This window comes from Plodia interpunctella, chromosome 1, assembly GCF_027563975.2.
Source record: "Plodia interpunctella isolate USDA-ARS_2022_Savannah chromosome 1, ilPloInte3.2, whole genome shotgun sequence".
In the NCBI taxonomy this organism is placed as follows: Eukaryota; Metazoa; Arthropoda; class Insecta; order Lepidoptera; family Pyralidae; genus Plodia; species Plodia interpunctella.
This window is the reverse complement of record NC_071294.1, coordinates 7,903,370-7,923,577: the sequence shown is the minus strand read 5'-3', so window position 1 is coordinate 7,923,577 and position 20,208 is coordinate 7,903,370. Positions and strand designations below refer to the sequence as shown.

At 35.5% G+C, this 20,208-nt stretch overlaps 2 protein-coding genes across 9 annotated transcripts in view; one reads left to right on the top strand and one right to left on the bottom strand.

Moving 5' to 3' along the window:
- The window catches only part of LOC128669079 (uncharacterized protein), a 94,496-nt gene extending 81,821 nt beyond the window's left edge, over positions 1-12,675 (top strand). For all 8 annotated transcript variants that reach the window (XM_053755865.2, XM_053763991.2, XM_053769334.2 and 5 more), the window contains 2 exons: positions 2,067-2,138; positions 11,857-12,675. In XM_053755865.2, coding sequence (XP_053611840.1) covers positions 2,067-2,138; positions 11,857-11,945 — 161 coding nt within the window. In that variant the 3' untranslated portion in view covers positions 11,946-12,675. The remainder of the gene's footprint in view (positions 1-2,066; positions 2,139-11,856) is intronic.
- Positions 12,676-12,757: 82 nt separating this feature from the next.
- On the bottom strand, positions 12,758-19,901 carry chic (chickadee). Its single transcript, XM_053749285.1, has 4 exons — positions 19,539-19,901; positions 14,398-14,569; positions 13,945-14,044; positions 12,758-13,773 (listed from the first exon to the last, which is right to left on the bottom strand). The coding sequence occupies exons 1-3, from the start codon at positions 19,647-19,649 to the stop codon at positions 13,947-13,949; spliced, it is 381 nt and encodes a 126-aa protein (XP_053605260.1). The 5' UTR covers positions 19,650-19,901; the 3' UTR covers positions 12,758-13,773; positions 13,945-13,946.
- Between the last annotated feature and the right edge of the window lie 307 nt (positions 19,902-20,208).

Genomic DNA, 20,208 nt, shown 5'->3' with positions numbered 1-20,208 from the left:
CATTCAGAAAAAGTACAGTAGGTACCTAATTTTTTAAAGATTTTCTATGGGTTGAAAGTTAGGTACCGTTATGTCCGTACTCCTCACTATACGATCATTTCTATCCTTTTGATGAACCTTTGGCATTTCTAATATTTAAAGCTCTCAGTACAGATACTATTCGGTTCATGTGCTCGCTCGCTCATTCTATGGCGCGGCCATATAGCGAGGTTTTGAGGCCGTGCGGCTTGCGAGTCAACGCCTTTGTCAAGGTCGGTTCGACCGATCTCTCAACGAACGCGAAACAACCACAAAATCATTTGACGCAATCGATTAAACGAAATATCGTTGACTATAATGATGTTGTTAACTAGCAATAAATGCAATGCCAGCAAGATAATGATTACAATTTTAAGATAATAGGTAACGATTAGGTATAGGTATAAGTAGTTTATCAGCAGCGCGGCGGACGTGGAATGACGAACATAGCAGATAATGTCATCCACTTGCACGAATATTTGTTTATTATTACACGTTGAGTGTTGTTTCGTTTATCGCTTCTAGGTATGTAGGTTTGGGAATGAAAAAATAACATCAAATATAGGTAATAGTTGCTTCACTCCTGGCTCATATAGGTACCTAACCTACCTAGTAAAAATCTTTAAATTAACATTTTTATAACCCTGATTGTATATAAACCTGTTACACAATATTTGAATCTCAATGTCAATAATAAGCCCACTGTGCAGCTACTCGTAAACGTGGCCATTACGTCGTGAAATGAAACCTTAAAGGCATAAGGATGATCTGTAATCATGTTAAGTTTCAGACCAAAAACATATAAATTTACGGTTTGTAACATTGTATAGGATTTTTTACATATAAATTGAGGTGAGGAGCTTTATATTCACGAATGGGTGACGTGGCGCTGCGCAGGTGAACGCTCGCAGGAACCGGTTGCGCAGCCAACGACGCAGAAGGATCGTAGGTACTGGGAATATGCCGTGCCGCCGCGCGCCGCCACCGTGTAGCCGTGCGGTCCACTTTTGCCTAGCGCGTAGGTTTCCGGCTAAATCTGTCAAACAGCCTCGATGTGCGCACAATATAACTGCACGCGTAATGCATAAAGGCATTGTTAGATTGGGCGTGTATGTTCCTACTTAGCCCACGAATTTACGACATAGGATTACATACCGACTGCGCTATTCTAATTTTCAGGACATTATTGACTGTTCTTTGCATTCTTCGCGGTTCTTCCGCACGTTTTAGTAAAAAAAAACATACTGATCCAACCTCTGCCACTGGACTCTGCTGGAAATGCAGTTTTCACCTTGCCGGATTGTAGTAAAGCACCTACCTACTACCTAATCCTATTACATATTATATCCTTATGTGAATTGCAAATTGCAACAAAACATGAAAATAAAATTTTGTAATTCCAACAAATTCTGATATGGAACTAGGTATATTGTTAATACATTATCAACATTGTTATCTGGAGTTTAGGACAGTCTGAACAACTAACGTACAGCTACCTAACAATAGTCACTTATCTATCAAAAAATATACGTCGATAAAATACTTTTTTCTTTTAAAACTTGTACCTATGTATTGACTGCTCATATTGTTATTTTCATTATAATTCTTTCCGCTTAATTTAAGCATGTTAACGTGATAAAAAGTAGGAAAACTAATTCTTTAAATATACATTACAGAATTTCTGTTGGTATATGTACGTATTACTATTTTAGTAGTAGGTACTCAATGTTTTGTGTCCCACCCGTGCACTCCAGTATCGAAACTATGATATCGTCTCTTTTTTTAATCAGTACAAGCATCGCTTAGTGCAGAGTCCACAGTCCAACTTATAAATTGTAAATCTAACTACTAAAATGATTCTGACAATTATTGTACTTTTTCTTTGGTGAATAAAGTTATTATTAATCTCATACCTACACATCCATTATTTTTTTCGAATAATAATGATTCAAAATGTAATGATCACTATTTTGACAAAAATAATTCTCATTTAGCAAAACCCCAGCCAACTTACGAACAAAGAAATAGATAACGTGTTTTTGTTACAGGGAACAGTGGGAAGGAGAAAGAAAACGCACGAAACAAGGAAGCCACATCACCAGCGGCTCGCTCGGCCAACGGTCAGTTTCATTATATAATTAATTTCTGATAGGTCTTTACAGCATGAAGATTTGAATAACGATGATTGCAATAGCTCGATATGAGTGCTTAATTTTGGGCATTTAAGTAGCGAGGGCGTAAGGAGTGAGGGGACAGCGGTGGCTGTGCGGAGAGAGGCAGGGAACGCACATGCCGCGTCCCCGGGGGCTGCGGAGACGACCGCGCAAGCGCTGCGCCACCCTCGTGATCACCCTTAGCTTCCCCGCACCGCCCCGACCCCTCTCTGCAGGGGCGATGACTCGGGAGGGAAACCCACCCTACCGCATTTTTGCGGAAATTGGAATCCTGCCTGTATATTTGACTGCGTCGCGTAATCTCATTCAACGACGCCTCTGTATTTATGATCATAATTCCAAATTATAGAAAAAATTCCGAAAGCAAAAGCACTTTCAAAGTATAGGTACCTATTAGACATAAAAGTGTAATGAACAGTTAGTTTCAATCAAACATTAAGTTATCCATTATGTTTGATTAACGTCGTTCTGTCAATATCAATCATTTCACTCCAATAACAATAATCATTGGAGGCAAAACAATGAACCGATATAACGAGACAGTTTACATTACAGTCTATATTACAAGTGTCGGATCGTAAATATTTTAAATTATTTATTTATCCCTACAATTGCACACTGAAATCTCTATTCAGTTCAGTAATATTACAAAAATAAGAAAAAATTAAAATGACCGTGTTTTTAAACCAATGCAATTATCCTCTATTCGATAAGCAAATTTCACGCTTTCCGATACCGTTGCGCCAATATAGAATGGTAAATTTTAGTTCACTGTGTAAATGTAGTTTATTGAGTTTGGTTTTTGAAATTATGCTTTGGACTCATTATTCTAGATAGGTACATAATTAGCAAATCCGTTTTGGAAGTTAACCGTTCGTTACATTTTAATTGTATCATACTGTCTAATTGTCGTATTATCGTCTGCCACGTGTTCTCTCAGCAACATCTGTGGAAATCTAGATCGCTAATTATGACAAAACATATTATTAATTATTTATAATCTTCCATTTTAACAGCTACACTCAAAAAATATAGAGATTTCTTCAATGTTAGATGAAACTTATGTGGTAGGTACACAAGTACTAGAGGAAAGTTACCAAATATGGAATACCATTTGGTTTTATCATCAGAGATACATATAGGTATTTAGCTATCGTAACGGTTTTATGTTTTTAGTCAACAAAATTAAACAGTAATACTTTAGCTAAAATTACTCGCCTGATCAAAGTGAGTTAGGTACTGAGATAGAAGGTGATCGATAAAATATAAATTCCATAATAGCTTAACAGTAATCAATCAAAAAATGCATACACATAAATGGTATGATGTAAAATTAATGAAGGTTCACTAAACAAGGCACATAGGTACACATAATGTAACTAAAAACTACTCAATTTAAAAATATCAATTGAGTTATAATCCAATTCATATTTTATTTATAAGTCAAGCAACTACATCTACTTATGTTTGCAAACTAATTTACATAAGCTTAGCATACAAACGTTATTGAATTAGGTAGGTACTTACGCTACGAGTACCTACTAATATAATACCGCTTTAATGCCGTTGACATGTTGAACGTCAGTACGTCACATTAGTGCAGGATTCAAGACTTGATTTGTTATTATAACAAATTACATTCTAATGCATGAGATATTAATTTATGTAGGTACCTAAGTAGGTATATAAAGTTTAATGCACTTAGAAATACACTGAATAACTTGATAAACGGGGTAAAAGTTATTTAAAAAAATAATACCTATAATATTAAACGTGCCTGTATCACCAGACTTGTACTACCTATTATGACATTATTACTATTTTAATGGCGCCTTAAATAACACTATATTATGAAATACATATAAAATATATACAATTATATACAATTGTTTACGGCGTAAATATTCCAATATTAACTTAATAATAACATAACTATTAATTAATAACTTTACATATTGGAGCCGTTAGAGATTAAGACAAATTATGCAAAGCTATCTCTAATAAAATAATTGAGGTAACAGGTGACCAAAAGGCTGGCATATATCTAGGCCAGAGATTATGTATTGCCATTCAACGTGGCAATGTTGTCAGCCTTCTGGGCACGCTACCTCAAGGTAACTAATTGCAGGGACTGGCATTTTTCTAAACATATATAAATAACTCTTTTTTTTAAATTTGTTTTTGTTAAGTAAGTATATTGTTATATTGTTGATAAAATGTATTGTCGTAAATAAAATTATAAAAGTAGGTAGGTACATGGTTTCAAAATGCAAGGCGACAAATGGGTGAACTATTTCTCTTGCCCTTCCACCCACCATCCCCGTGGCACGTTTATTCCTAGCATCCAGCTGCTGGTAAACATTCGTCGTTTGCACCATTTGGATCTGGTCCAGCGTTAAACACTTGTTAAACACTGCAAACTATGAAATTTTAAATATCCTATATACTATCCTATAATCCTATATACCTCGTTTTTAGTTTCATAATGTGGTATTATCATACTTGATATAATCACATAACATGTGGACATGTCATCAAACACGTAAAGAATTTAGATAAAAGCCACCTGCTGCTTTGTCCGAATAGGTAGGTAAGTACTTAGGTACCTACCTAAAATAATATATATGTAAATATAACAACCTAACTAACTACCTAAATAATAGATATTTAAAGTCTGTCATTAACAAAATTAGACTAGATATCTACAGTCAGCGCAGTCAGCGCATATTTCAAGTTGCTATTACCACATAGTTACACCTTAGGTCATTGAACTATACCTACCGTCCATCTACAATTAATAATTCATTATTGTAATGGTGACTGACTGCGGACACATTTGGCGTGAAAATATTTTTCGCACTTGCTATACTTTGGCAGACTGTTTAAAACATGTGTGATTTAAATTTTCTAATTATAACGATAAGGTACCTAGTTACCTAAACATATTTTCACCAGATATCAGAAAAAAAAGGAAGTATAGTGTAATCTAAAATCTAAATCCTATAAATCCTAGCGGTTTTTATAACCTCCATTGATCCTAATTTAACTCAAAATCCATAAATACTAAATATTATAAATTCTGTGGTGGGTACTTACTTACTCTGTTACGATATGGAATATAAGTTATGACTCAGGCAGAATCACCACATTCACCACTGCATCTTATCTTTTCAAGAGTAGGATCACAGTCGGTTATTCGTTACTAGGTGACTGAAATGGAGAATTAATTAAAATGTTTTTTAAGCTAGCTAGTTAGCTTAAGATTTTTGATTGCTTGCTGCTAATTAATTTAACTCAGACTTGAAAACAACAAAATAGCACAGAATATAGAAGATTATAAAATGTTTATAATTTGATAGACCCCTATATACAATAATATTTTAATGTAAATGTTTAGACATTTCGAATTTTTTAAAATTAAGACACACAGCAAACTTTTTGCGTCTTGAAAGAATCGATATACCTAACTGACTGACTAATACAGTTAAATGGAAGAAAGTAATGCACATAATTCAGTCCATTGCTAATGAGTAGGTAACCGGAGCGATTCAACAGTTCATTTGAAAACGCCAATAAACTGGTATACCTATTATGTATTGCAAAGGATAAATAAACAACGTATTGATAAAAGATCATGACCTGTCTTATCAGAGGACGTTGACCATTAGCAATTAATTTTCATTCAGTGATTTATTTGTGGTTGATTTATTTTTATAGTGATATGGAGAAGACATACATTAGAAAAATATTTTTTTCTTTCAAACTATCATTTGCCAAGAGTGCCAGAGGAACCCTCTAATGAGATTTTCCTTGGGAACTATACTATATAATTTTAGATGCGACAATAGAAAATTTAATTCGTCCGGTCCGTCAAGCGGAATAAATTTGCTATGGCAAACAAATATTCATGCTAAACAGACAAGACTTTCGCATTTATAACATTACAAAAGCTCGAAGCAACAGCGACAGAGATGTAGGACGTGCGCTAGTTTCATGGAATTTCAACGGTATAAATAGCTAACGAGAGAAAAACATATTTATTTTGAATAAGAATATGAGAAAAGTTTTCGAGATTGGGTCGTATCGTGTTTCGGAAACGAGAGCTGGCGCCGGTGGTTACTGCGGCAATCCATGTGGCTAGGCTAGGGTTACTGTGCTTCTCTGCCTTACAATAACGCGTCCTACTCAGTGCAGACCTTTGAATTACAGAGTGGTGCCTGGATAACCTACCTAACCAGCTCGTAACATTTTACCGTGTCATAATTTCATACAAGGCGACTATGACCCACGTCAGTCTTAGTTTCGTTAGCGACCGACTTTTAGATAGACTAACACGAAAAAATTTTAATGGGAATAGAATACAGCGAGTCAATCAGGAGTCAACGCATGTATTCGCATACTTAAATAAAGCGAAATTCACGCGAGGGCAGTCACAAGCAAAAGTTAGCACACCAATATAATTAGGAAGCTTTAGAATCGGAGGACGGGCGGCTCGGGCGGGCGGCTTCGGTATCAGCTCCGGGAGAGCGGAGGCTGCGATCAATACGGCGGCGGCGACCGACGGCGTCGCGCGCCGACGAAAGCGAACGCACCGACCTCGCTGCCCTTCACCGCAGTGTCGACGACCCCTGCGCACCCCCCGCTTACTCCCTCCCCTCACGTTAGCCCTTCACACTTCCCAACTCGATCTTCGTGACCCGATTATTTAAAATATCCATTGTCGCCATCGTTACTGTGATTCAACGAGATCACCCAAAGGGGAGACCGTTGAATATGATTCGTTAAGGAAACATAGTACTTTTTGAAATTCCCTTTTAGTCTAGGTATGATTTTAGTAGTAATAATATTCTAATTCCGTTATGTTTCACTAAATACCTACATACCTACTACATAGAACATAAAATCCATTGTTATTGTATCGTGTGTAGCCAAACCCTAGAATAGGTATCTATCTACGTATATACCAGGTTTTTCCCGCGTAGGTATCTCCGCCAGCGTGAAATTTCCAATTATATATTGTACTAATAAATAAAGTAGGTGAGAAAGTATATTCTCTCTTCACGATTCATCTACTCAGCCAAACTTCTTGAAATTGCTTAATGTAGCACTGCAAAGGACATACCTACCATTCAATTAATAGTGGGGAACCATAGTGTTCAGGCAAATTTTCAAAGTTTCCTTGTGTGATTGGATAAGCTAAGAAAAATAAATTTATTTCGCATTAATCGCTATATTAGTAGGTGTAGAATATCGTATTGGGTCATTGATAGTGAGTGAGGCGTGGGTGTGAATAATAACCGTAATGTCCACTGTTATGTAAAGATTTGATAAACAACAATATTTCAGATGTTGTAGATAAAGAAATTCATTTTGGAACACAGATATAAAAACATTATTTTTAAGATAAACTATTATAGGCCGTTTGTCCATGCCCGGTGTCCATCTCTCCGGAACCGACACATCCGAGAAAAAAAGGAGAATATAATATTAGACGTGAAAACGTGTCTGTGAAGGTCTAAAGAATAGTCGATGTCGGTGTGTCGGCGCGCAGTGGTAAAGTGCTTGCCTCTGAACCGAGAGGTGCCGGATTCGATTCCCGGTCGGGTAATGATGGAAAATGGTCTTTTTCTGATTGGCCCGGGTCTTGGATATTTATCTATATATGTATTCGTTATAAAATATAGTAGCGTTGTCTCGAACTTACTTGGGGCTAGCTCGATCTGTGTGATTTATCCTAATATATTTATTTAAAGAATACATATAACGAAACAGTATTTGTCCTGTACATTTCATATATTTACAAAAAAATAATTTAGGGCGAAAAAAAACATCGAAGATCTGGGACATCCGATACGGAATATATAGAATTTAGCTAACTGTTCAGCATTTTTCTTTTAGTCATAATTTATCAGAATAACTTGGCGCCCTAAGGAAAGCTCCCCAATATATTATAGATATAAATATTTTTTTAATCTCAAATAATTTTGACTCCTTACCAAAAATTGTTTGGCCACGCGAATGAAGTCGCGGGCATCAGCTAGTAGTAAAAATATATCCCGCTTGTTTAATTGGCAGTGCCATTTTTTCTCGGATGACTGGTCCGGTGCATCGCGCGGTGGTGAGACGGCCGTGGACAATATACGTATAGCCCGACCGAGGCATTTACAAATAACTGGCAAAACTGGCGGTTAAGTAGATCAATAATAACATCACTTTCTTACCGTATCGCAACAATCTATCTATCTATATATATAAAACTCTTGCGTTACTGAGTGACTGACAGACAACGTACAGCCGAAACTACTGGGTTTAGAAAGATGAAATTTGGCATGGTGGTTCCCTGGGGAGTGTAGGTGAGCACTAAGAGAGAATTCTTGGAAATTCCACCCCGAAGGGGTTGAAAGGAGTGAAAAACTTTTATATTAAGGTTCTATACCGTTGAAGTTAGTGACTTGAAAATTTGGGTTTTGTTTACAACAAACTAATGAATACGTGTTATCAGATTTTTCTGAAAATTAACCCTCAACCCCTTCGAAAGGGGGTGAAAAATTGTATGGGACTTAATACAATTTTCAAGATAAAAAGCTGAAAATTTGTAAACATATTCTTCATCATTTCTGATCATCAGTGAAAATAACATGAAATGTTAAGTAAGAGGAAGAAGAAGAAAATTAATAATGCATTATCAATTTTTTATAAATTCTAGGAAAATTATGTAGAGGTGAAAATGTATATGAAACTTCATTATTTTTGAATATAGAGGTATATAGATTTGCGTTTGTGGTAATTAAAAAAAAACGGGACGTAATACGTCGTGAAAAATAGGACGGCACGCGTTGCAGAAAGCGTTAGTGGGAGACGTAGCGGGAAATGGGATGAAAACACATAATAGAAAATAGGCGAGGCAAATAGTGGGAAACTTTGCGGGACATATTGCGAAAAAGATGTAGGAAATGGTTCGAAAAAACGTGATCCTAACGTACATGGAAGAAGCGGAAAGCGGTATTGGATAAGTTGCGGGACGAGACACGTAGCGGGAAACAGGAAATGGATTGAACTGAAAAAGAAAATAAAAACGAATTTGAATCATATATGTTTACCAGTCTTACAGAATATGCGATAAAAGAGTGACCGAGGTTTGTGCCGCGGGAAAAAGCTAGTACATACAATAAAACTGTACATATGAGATAATAAAGTAAATAAATAATCTTTATAGGTCTAATAGAAGCCAAAACAACTTCTTTAAAATTTTTGACTGCCTGATTTCAGTTGTATAGCGGATGGTCTAAAATCTGGATACGTTACCAAAATATTGACTATAATAAGTTAATAGGTTATGACAATAATAAGAGGACGCACGAAGAAGGAATTATCCAAATTCTGGCGAAGCAAACTCTTTCAAAGCTAGTTTTGAAAAAACGTTGCTAATGTATAAAATGACCACAAGTTAGTCGCGCGTGTAGTTCTGAAACCGGATCAATGCTCATTAATATTCCGTCGGCCGAAGGTGCTCGCACGATTGATGACCCCTTGAAAAAAGAACATAGTTCAGTTGGAACCATGTAATAATCGGATAATCGCGAATTTCACTACTCTAGTTAGGTACTACTTTCTGAACGTCTGGATCGTGTCTGAAATATGTGGGAAATACATTTCTAAACATTTTGTTTATTTTCGTTTTTATCAATTGTTTGCCCAATAACATTTCGTAATCAATACCTAACGGACAAGTAGAAACTTTGTTCTGGTCGGTTATTTATCCGGCTCGAAGGGCCGAAAAAAAAATTCAGGCTCAGTACACCGCTATTTGAATGATAGAAGGAAAATATGATAATGATAAGTTTATTGAGACAAATTCTGGCTTAGTGACAAGTTATATCACTTGTTTTTATTTATTGTATCCGAACGTGAATATCTCTTTTTTTACCGACTGCACATGAATTAAAAAACATGTGGCGATGGTGTGTCAACAATCTCTATCCGGGAGTCTAGCCATTGAACTTGAATCTTTCTAGAATAGACCACCACTGCTTCTTTATAAATAGTAACTGTGTAGGTACTACTACTTTCGTATTTTTAAATTAGCTCAGATGATAAATATTAATTTTATCGGAAGGGAAGGGTTATGAACGAAATTAAACAATTTACAAATATATACTAGACGATTTAGACGACCTCGGTGGCGCAGTGGTAAAGTTCTTGCCACTGAACCGAGAGGTCCCGGGTTCGATCCCCGGTCGGGTCATAATGGAAAACGATCTTTTTCTGATTGGCCCGGGTCTTGGATGTTTATCTATATATGTATTTGTTATAAAATATAGTATCGTTGAGTTAGTATCCCATAACACAAGTCTCGAACTTACCTTGGGGCTAGCTCAATCTGTGTGGTTTGTCCTAATATATTTATTTATTTATACAAATGAAGAGAAACAGAACGTGGAATCAGGTATCGCGTAGAGGGCCACACTACTATTTTCAGCAGGCGTATGGCATTCGGTATGCGTGCTGGAAAATACCTACTTCTCATCTATTCTGGGATGCCCTAGTGACTACTCGGCTTACTTCGTCGCGCAACATTCATAACGTCTGACATATACTATAGTTGTACCACGGGAACTCGTCTCATAAAATTTTAGAAAAGACTAGCTTTTGCCCACAGCTTCGCCCGCGTTTGTTTCATGTGTTCGCGCTCATAAATTATTATTGTCAATATCTCGTTCTAAAAAACCTTACCAGATTTTAAGTTAGACCATCTGCTATACAACTGTGAAAACAGCATCCATTTTTTTAAATTTTTTTTGGAATCTATTAGTCCCTTAATTATTGTTCTTTAATATCTCCAATAGTCACTGGATATATGTAGTTACAGAAAAATGCAATCTTAGTATTTTTTCTATGGAATAAAAAGGGGTGGCATTCCGAGTGTGCCGGCAGAAATGAAAACTTTAATAGGTAGCTACTACTAGTTCTTCGCCGCGAACTTAGACTTCGCAAACACAATACAGTTATAACAATACAAAATTGTGAATAATTCAAAAACATTTTAACCGATTTCGATGCCGCACGAAGTTAAAAATTCTATTGCCAGATCCTACACACCTTTTAAATTTCATCAAAATCAGACCAACAACCGTTCGAAAGTTATCGCGTTACAAGCATACGTACATACATAAAAAAAAATTTTTTTTGTTCCAAGTTGATTTGTAGGCCTCGCTGGCTTGGTCAATTAGCGTTGTGCATTTTTGATGTTATACGAATTTTCGATGTCATGTGTCCTGACGCGAGTATAAATTTTTTATACCCATTACAAAAAGTGCACAACGCCGCTAAAGAAGTTTTTATTTCAATAATGTAGATTTTGATTATATCAAAACATACGCTTAGCGTATTATCGAATTTCAAAAGAATATCGTTCACGGTCTCACGAGCTTTAAATTAATTCATGTGTCTATATACCGCCTCTATTAAAAAAACTGCAGCTAATTAGGTTTCAGTGAGCAGTGACTGTGCAAAAGAATTGCGTTTTTCGTCTAACATCTTGGCATAACGCCGCCGCGAATTAACGGTTTCTCTCAACATGTACTGTGTCTTCTCACCTGAAATGAAAACTAGGTAGCTTTTTGTTACAATATGTACTTTTATTTAATAACTTCTTTATTCACAGGCGAGGAACACCCGGGACAGAAACAACGCAAAGGATTCTTCAGAAGCCTGTGGAAAAAATCTCGCCACTATTCCTTAGAACATCCTTGATTAAATGAGAAGAATGGTTTTGACTCAACCCTGTAAAAATAATATGTCAACTGAAAAGCTGAGAACGATAGAGGCTTTTATAAGCTTTGAGGGGGAAATCCACAGGTCCAATGTAAACTAAAACAAAATTTGCACAAGTAACACAATGTATTTGATACCGCAACTTCTTGTTCATTCGATTTAATTAAAATAGAACTAGGGAACTATGAAGCTTATGCCAAACCTACCTTGGATTGCTTACTAAATCGAATACCCTAGTTAATAATAAAAAACAGGCTCACTGAAGCCGTATTTGTTTAAAACGAGTGTATATTGAGTACCATTAATTTGTTTAATCAATGATTAATTATATCAATGCATAATTTATTTAAGAAATATGTATTACAAAAGTACTAAATTTCAATTTGGATAATAGAATGTAGAAATGTAGATATATCCATGTAGCAATAACATCTAATAGTTTACTTTCCAAAACTATTGCCAGGAACAATAGTTTATACCAAAAGTACCTTTATATAATATAGTTATCTATATTTTGAATCTACTTTTGTTAATTATAACGTAGATTTAAGTATCAATGGCCCTTGTGTGTTGTAATTTAAAGAACCAACTTGATAGACTATTGCTACAAGTTTAATATTTTATACAAATTCTTGTATTCGAGTGTACTTAACTCTTACTATTGTAGATTTTGTCAAAAGAAAATAAATTATGTTCAATAGCAATAACATTTTGTATCTTTCACTTTTATTTTCCCTGTGAGAACGCGCGTTGGTATGATAGTGAGTTAGTTGAACAGAAACACAAGTCAGTATAATACAAATCATTTTATTATTAGATAGACACAGTTCCCATCGCTTATCAGAAACAATGTACAAAGCTATAGTAGTAATATCAAATATAAACAATATGCACCCTTCGTTTACTGCAAGCCTTGTTTGAGGATACAGAGTAAAATTGAGCGCTTATAGTTTCTGCAGCTAAGAGTTACAAATAATAGAATGCAAATGTTTATTTACTACAAGATATTATAAATGCGGCACGATTTAAAAGAAAAAGCATAGCATAATACGCAACGGTGGATGTGTCTGGGCCGTGGCCATGCCCACGGCTGACGCCGAGGCCGCCGAGCCCTACACGCGCCATTGCCACACAGTGTATTGAATATTATATTAATCACACGATGGTTCCAGTGGGACTAGAGATTTTCAATTAAATACTTGGGTTACAGTGTCTTTCATTCGTAACAAGCCCTTACACAAATGCTTATTTGTAATTAGATAATATATATGTATAATGTTGTAATAATATTGTTACAGTAATTTCATTACGCGGTTATTATAATTTCTTGTCAGGCATCATCATCATCACGCATGTACACGTACACGGACAAATCATCTTGCCGTTGTTGACGATTTGCTGTAGTTAGGACTCGACAACGGTTTATTCGCGCAGGTTGATTAGTTATTCAGCAAGTATTGGGATGCTTGAAAAGAAAACCTAAAAATCTCTATACATCATGCTTTGAGACCTGCTTGCAAAGCTTTACTGGTCAATAAGCAATTTTAAAATATAATTTTCAAATAGTTCACAGAATCAATTACTCTGTAGAAGCGGTGAGCGTATAAAAAGAGTCCAGAATCCGCAAAGTAATAGCTTCTGCAAACAGATACTAAACGCATCAGACACTGATGACGCCATAGTTCATCAAATATCAAAACAAATGACCGGTCCTTATCACTTTATAGAATATACAAAATGCAGTTACTTATTTCCCTGTGGAAAAAATATTATCTTATAGTATTCTTAGATCACGGCGCGCTTGGATCTGTGGACAAGATAAATTATATTTATGCTCAATACATAATTAAAAATTAAACATGTATGGATATTGATTGGTAAAACAATTTGAACTCTCAAGAAAATGTTATACAAGAACAAAAGTATATGGTAAAGAACATAATCAATCAGGAACAAGGGTTTATTGAAGAAAACTCACCTCTAATAACCACAGTTAATTAAATAGTCTCCTAACTTCTCGACTACAGACGCAGCTTGCTGGGGTTGGATGGGTTCTTGATACAAAGCGATTACGACGGCTGAAACAAAATAGGATCCTAAAACTTCGTCCACGTTAAGGCTAAAGTACCGATACCGATAGTATAATACAATCAAAAACAAAAGTTATTTAGACCTTCACTCGCACTTCTTACGACAGACGGTTCACGAACTGAAAAAGAATTTGTGTAGGTTGTAGGGTAGGTGGACCGACTATTGTTGTTGGCAAATAAAAAATCTAATAATGATAAAATCTATAAAAAGTTATCTAATATAGATAAAAATCTAATGTTGATAAATAACAAGAAAAATAACTCAGAAACGAAATAATCAGGGGGTAACGAGTGTTAACAATAATATTTTCAATAGGGAATGTATTGTTAGTATTGCTTACCTTGTTGTGTCTTCATGCAGTGTACTCCGACTTTGCCAAGTTTCGCACGTACGATGCGGTCTGTGCCACTGAGGTAGATGTACCGCGAACCCGCTATCGTTACGCCACCGCTCGTTAGAAGTGATTCATTTTCAAAACCAGCTACTATTTTTGCTACTTCATCTTTTGATATCTGTGAACAAGAAAAAATCAGGGTAAATGTTACAATTTATTGAAAATTTCCTGAATTTTCGACTTCGAATAACAGGGTTCTTTCGTATATTATATTAAATATGTGATATTTGTTTTACTTGTGCTCTGTGCACGGGTCAAGTTTTGAAACTGTGGACTAAAACAGACTATAAACTATGCAACGCATGCCTTAGTTGGGTAGGGTTGGATCGTCAAAGACCAAGACCTTTTGTTTGATGGTGTCTTTGTTGGTGGTTTTGCGACTTTCCGCGCCTTGATTAATTGGAGAATGGACCATGCGCGCTTTGGTTGGACTCCTTGGTTGAGTGTACAATTAGCCTTCGCGCACCTTGATTTAATAGTCAAAGGACCTAGCGCGCCTTGGTTGAACATCATGGTTGGGTGGATATATGGATTTTGCGCAACTTGGTTGGTCAATCGAATTTGCGTCTTGGTTGCTCACCTTGGTACGGTGAACTTCGCGGGCCTTAGCCATTGGGCCTCCTGCGCTTCGATAGCAGATTTTTGTAAGTTGTATAATGGATCACGCGCGCCATGGCTAGTCAACTAACCATGCGCGTTTTGGTTGGTTGATTGGTTAATGTGAATAAAATAAATAAATATATATATAGGGACTAATCGCACAGATTGAGTTAGCCCCAAAGTAAGTTTGAATCTTGTGTTATGGGATACTAACTTAACAATACTATATTCGGTAGATAAACATCCAAGAACCAGGTCAATATGAAGATAATTTTCCATGTTGACCTGGCCGGGAATCGAACCTGGGACCTCCAGTGTAGTAGTCCGGCATGATGACCATTTAAGCCACGAAGGTCGTCAATGTCCATAAGATGTGTAACCAAGACACGTAAGATATATTCACCAACCAATTAAGTCATTGTTCACCCAACCAAAGTGTGCAACCAAGGCGTGCGAGGACCTTTGACCATCCAACTTAGGCACGTGAATTGTGGGAACATGGTCGATTAACTAACTACACCACAGTAGCCGAAACTACTAAGGATCAACTATGGCGCATGGACTACCTATCACCTAAAGTATTCGTGCATGGTCGATTGACCTAATAACTAAGAAGTGCATAGTCGATTAAACAACAACCTAAGGCGTGGTTGACCATGTCACAAGATTTTGATTGATGATGGCACCATTGTGTACAAAATCATTTGACAATTGATACTAGCGATACTAAGTCTCTAGTTAAAAGTAATCTATATAATCTTAGGAAAAAAACTGGATTGAATGTAAGATTACTTTTTACTCGATTAGAAGTTATCTGAATTGACTTTAATCTTATTACAAATGTAATCGGGTCCACACTCTTCTTTTAATACTAGCGACCCGTCCCTGCTTCGCACGGGTAAAAACATAATTATACACCTAAACTTTCCTCGGGAATCACACGAAGAAAATTGAGTTTATCGCGAACAGACAAACAGATAGACGAGGTAGAGGACTTTGTTTTATAATATGTAAGGATAAGGATGTACTGTTTTATTATATGAAACCTTGTAACCTCCAAAAGTGTACTGAAACCTTTGTTTCTACGAACCTCTCGTGAAACCCTCGGTTTGTTCGACGTTTCAGGTTCATTATTTTTGCGAAAACTAAAAAGATTTAGCCGGCTCTTCTGTAAGTACTAACTCTATGGAATATTTTATTCCAATAGATTCTAATACTACTTGATTATTTCGTTTTATAATAAAAATAGAAAAACTTGGAGACTGGAATCCGCTAGTCCTCCTAGAATTCGCATCAATCCCACATCGCTTCTTCAAGAACTCCGATAGACCGACACGTGGTTTCATCAGATTTATAGATTGGTACTATTAGGTAATAGGCTAGAAGATTAATTTTTACTCATGATAACTATTTGAAGGACGAGACAATAATCATCTGTGATAATATCACTTTAATATATAATGGCGATAATGGCAATGCTTATTGCATAATTTCAACAGAATAGATGACGATTTATTTGTTTTGATGACTATTTGAACGTTTCACAGGCGACTCGATAATTCTTTTGTTTTTCTAACTATATTAAGAGACAGTATTTTTTCTATAACTTTTAGCAATATTTACTTCTTCTGTAAATAAGGTTTCTCTCATAATATGCCACTTTACGTCAGTCCCTTCAACTTGAGATATATTCCATTTTTTCATTTATACAAACTAATTTATTATTCAAATACAACTTACAAGTGGATCGCCACCATATAATTGGGTTAATTACAAGTTTATTTGTTAGACAAATTAAAAAATTTTCAATATTTATTTCGCTACAACTTTTGACCAGCTGAACCCATTTTGATCAAACATATATATCTATAAACCACCGCACGAAAATTAGCTATCAAATAAAAAAAAACCGCATCCGCAATCGCATAAAAATAAGAATTAAAATCATCAATTTCAGGAATTATTCCCAAAAATATAGCATATTTCTATTGCATTCCTACGCAAGTGAAATAGGAGAAATAATACAAGTTGTATAAACCTACGTAAATTTTAAAGTGAGATAGAAGTTATTTTTGGTTTACGTTAATGGTTAGCACAAAATGAACATGGGTAATTGAAAGGGCGTGCGGGAAAAGACAGGTAGAGCTGGAAACGGGACAGGATATTATGTAAGTGAGAAACGTGTAGTACAGCTAAATTAAATGATTATTTTGCTATAAAATAATTATTTAATTTAGTACAAATGTTCAGCTGAGTCAAGCAGCACCTCCGTTAAGATTCGTTGGATTACGTTTGGTCAATATTAGGATCACACGTTACAAAAGGTCTTCTGAGCTACACTGCTTCTATTGACACAGGTTGAAGCTCTGCTTGTGTGTTAACCTAACCGACACAATTTGGTGTTATCGTTTTTTTTTTTTTTATTGCGGGAAACTAACGCCCACCAATCTCCCTGGGGTGCCTGCTCCTGTGGTTAGGTTTGCTAATTATTGTCAAGGTACACTTGAAAGATGTTTTTCTAAAATTATAAAATGGTTGTCACCTTTTCCCGATGCCGGCATGAGAATGCTCTTTAATGTTGTTTGTTCATTCTGTTTTTTAGACATGACACCCACAAGGATTTTTAATTATTCAGGATGAAATGTAGGTAGGTTCCTTATGATCTCCCCATTTCTAATATTTATTATCATTCTTATCATTATAAGAAGAATGATTTGAGTTGATAAGGACCTCACTTTCGCATTTATAGTATTAATCTGGGATTTATAGTATTAATGGTTGTAGATTGGTGTTTTGGTAACTACTAAGACATTACAAGTAAAATAAAAGCAGAGTTTTGAGGCTTTGTTTTATTTGAGGCTTCATCTAACCAGTGAAAATTAAATTAAGATTTTCAGTTAAAATATTGAAACAACTTTAAAACCATTTCTAGCTAGACTCTGGGGCTTCACTAAAAATTTTAGGGTCATTTCTGTGACTGTACACTATATAATACATCAGTGTAAAAAAAAATCATCAAATCATAGCCCAAGAAAGCAATATGATGTGATTTTGATTAATTTCTAGTTAAATTATAAAATATTTATTTCTAATAAGATTTGAGGTAGTAAATAACATTAAATAACTAACTAACTAATTTAACAGGCTGGGCGTGTTATAAAGTATCATTCCATCTTGTTTGTTTGTAATAATTTTATTGCGCGAAAATAAGTAGGTACCTACATTATCAAAATAAATACAGAAAGATATGTATGTCGGCGGACTTATCCCATTATTACTTATACTAATATTAGAAACGCGAAAGTTGGGATAGATGTAGTGTTACTAGCCTTTAATATATTATTTTTTTATTGTTATTATATTTACTTTTTGTGTGTTAAGGTTAAATAGTTATTATTTAAAAATAGACAGGCCATTAGCATTAGCTTTCATCCCAGATGTTGTGTTGCAGTGTGTACATTTATTATTTTGATCAAACTGCACCATATTTTATCATCATAATATGGTACACAGAATATAGGTACCTAACCTACACCCAAATTTACTGAAGGTTTGTGTACCTAAAAATAAATATCTTAAGTTATAAATAAGATACAAACACATTAATTAAATTTTATGTTCTCAGATATTGATTTTCCAAGTGTATATTTTGATATAGACTTAGCAAACATTTGGTGTTTTTTTTTTGCAAACTGTATTAATTCATGGATAGAATAAAACCTAGAATAAAGGGATTATATGAAAATTTTAACGGACGTGCATACGTGCGTATGCGTACACGCCCTAAAATTCAATACAATTGCGCCGCATATGCATTCGATGTGCACGGGAACACATGGGGTAAATTATTATAAACATATTCTATACCTATATTCTCAACTGCATAGAAGAAGTCTCACAAGATAATTGATAATCTGGAGTAGTTATTATTATTATTGCACAAATAACTAATAAATTTTAGTTAAGATGTCGAAATAGCCGTCCGTATTGCCTACGAAATTTTCACATGATAAGACGTGCGCCGAGCTTTATCTGCATTTAAAACAAAGTTTACGTTTTGTACAAGACACCTACACTGTATTCATGAAATCTGTTGCCAAAATGTGCCTAAATTGAATAGAATAGGTAGGTACCTACAGTATCAATAGCAAACATACCGGCCGGTACCTTTATTTCGCGGGTGTTGAATTAAAAAGACTATAAGAGAGATTGAAAGACTAAAATTATTAAGCTAGAGGGATTCCTGTGTAAAAGTACAAAGATATCCTCAGGTGACTTCATAATTTTCACATTCTAGTTAGAATGGGCTGTCTGCCTTCTGCCACATGTCGCCATCTTGTCAAACTTGGCGATAGAATTCGTCATCCATGTACTCAACATTATCACTGTCAGCACATTTTGAACACTTTGAAACACATATGTACGCACTATATCCATTTTGTTAACAATGCACTGGTCACATAGGCCCTATGGAGCATGAAACTTACTTCGAAACCTTCCGACTTGGCCCAGACATTGCCATCGTGACCGGCAATCGCAGCTTTTGTAACACATCTGGAGGCCATTAACTGTTTATCAACATAATCTTGCCAGCTCATTTTGATAGAGTTCGATTAAAAATAAAACTACTTGGCTAAATCACAATTTACTCTTCACAACGAGCAAACGCTCCACACGAACAAAAAGCACTGCGGTTAAAAATCAAAATGGCAGCGTATTGCTGTGTCATAGACAATACAGACAAGGAAGTACAAAGTTACCAACACATCAAACTAAAAGACAATCTAGAAAAGCATAGACAATAAAATAACAGTGACCTAATTGCCACCGCCACAAGCGGGTTCTCCGAAATGATAAAAAAATAGGTGTACATACCTAATGTACCTAGTTGACAAGCCTCTTTTACTTTATGTAGGTATGTGCTTGTCAAGCAGCTAGCCCCGCGCGCGCAAACGTAAAACAAAACTTAAGATTGCGCTACTGGTACAACTAGGGTTAACAAACATTGCCAATGGAGGCAAAAAGCGCCAATTTTCAATTTTGTTGAAGATTTACGACAAAAATAGTGTAACTGCACAATAGTGGTGCGTATAAGTTCATATTTTCATAAGTCGTCAGGTATGAATTGTTCCGAGTATATTTTTGATCATTTACTTA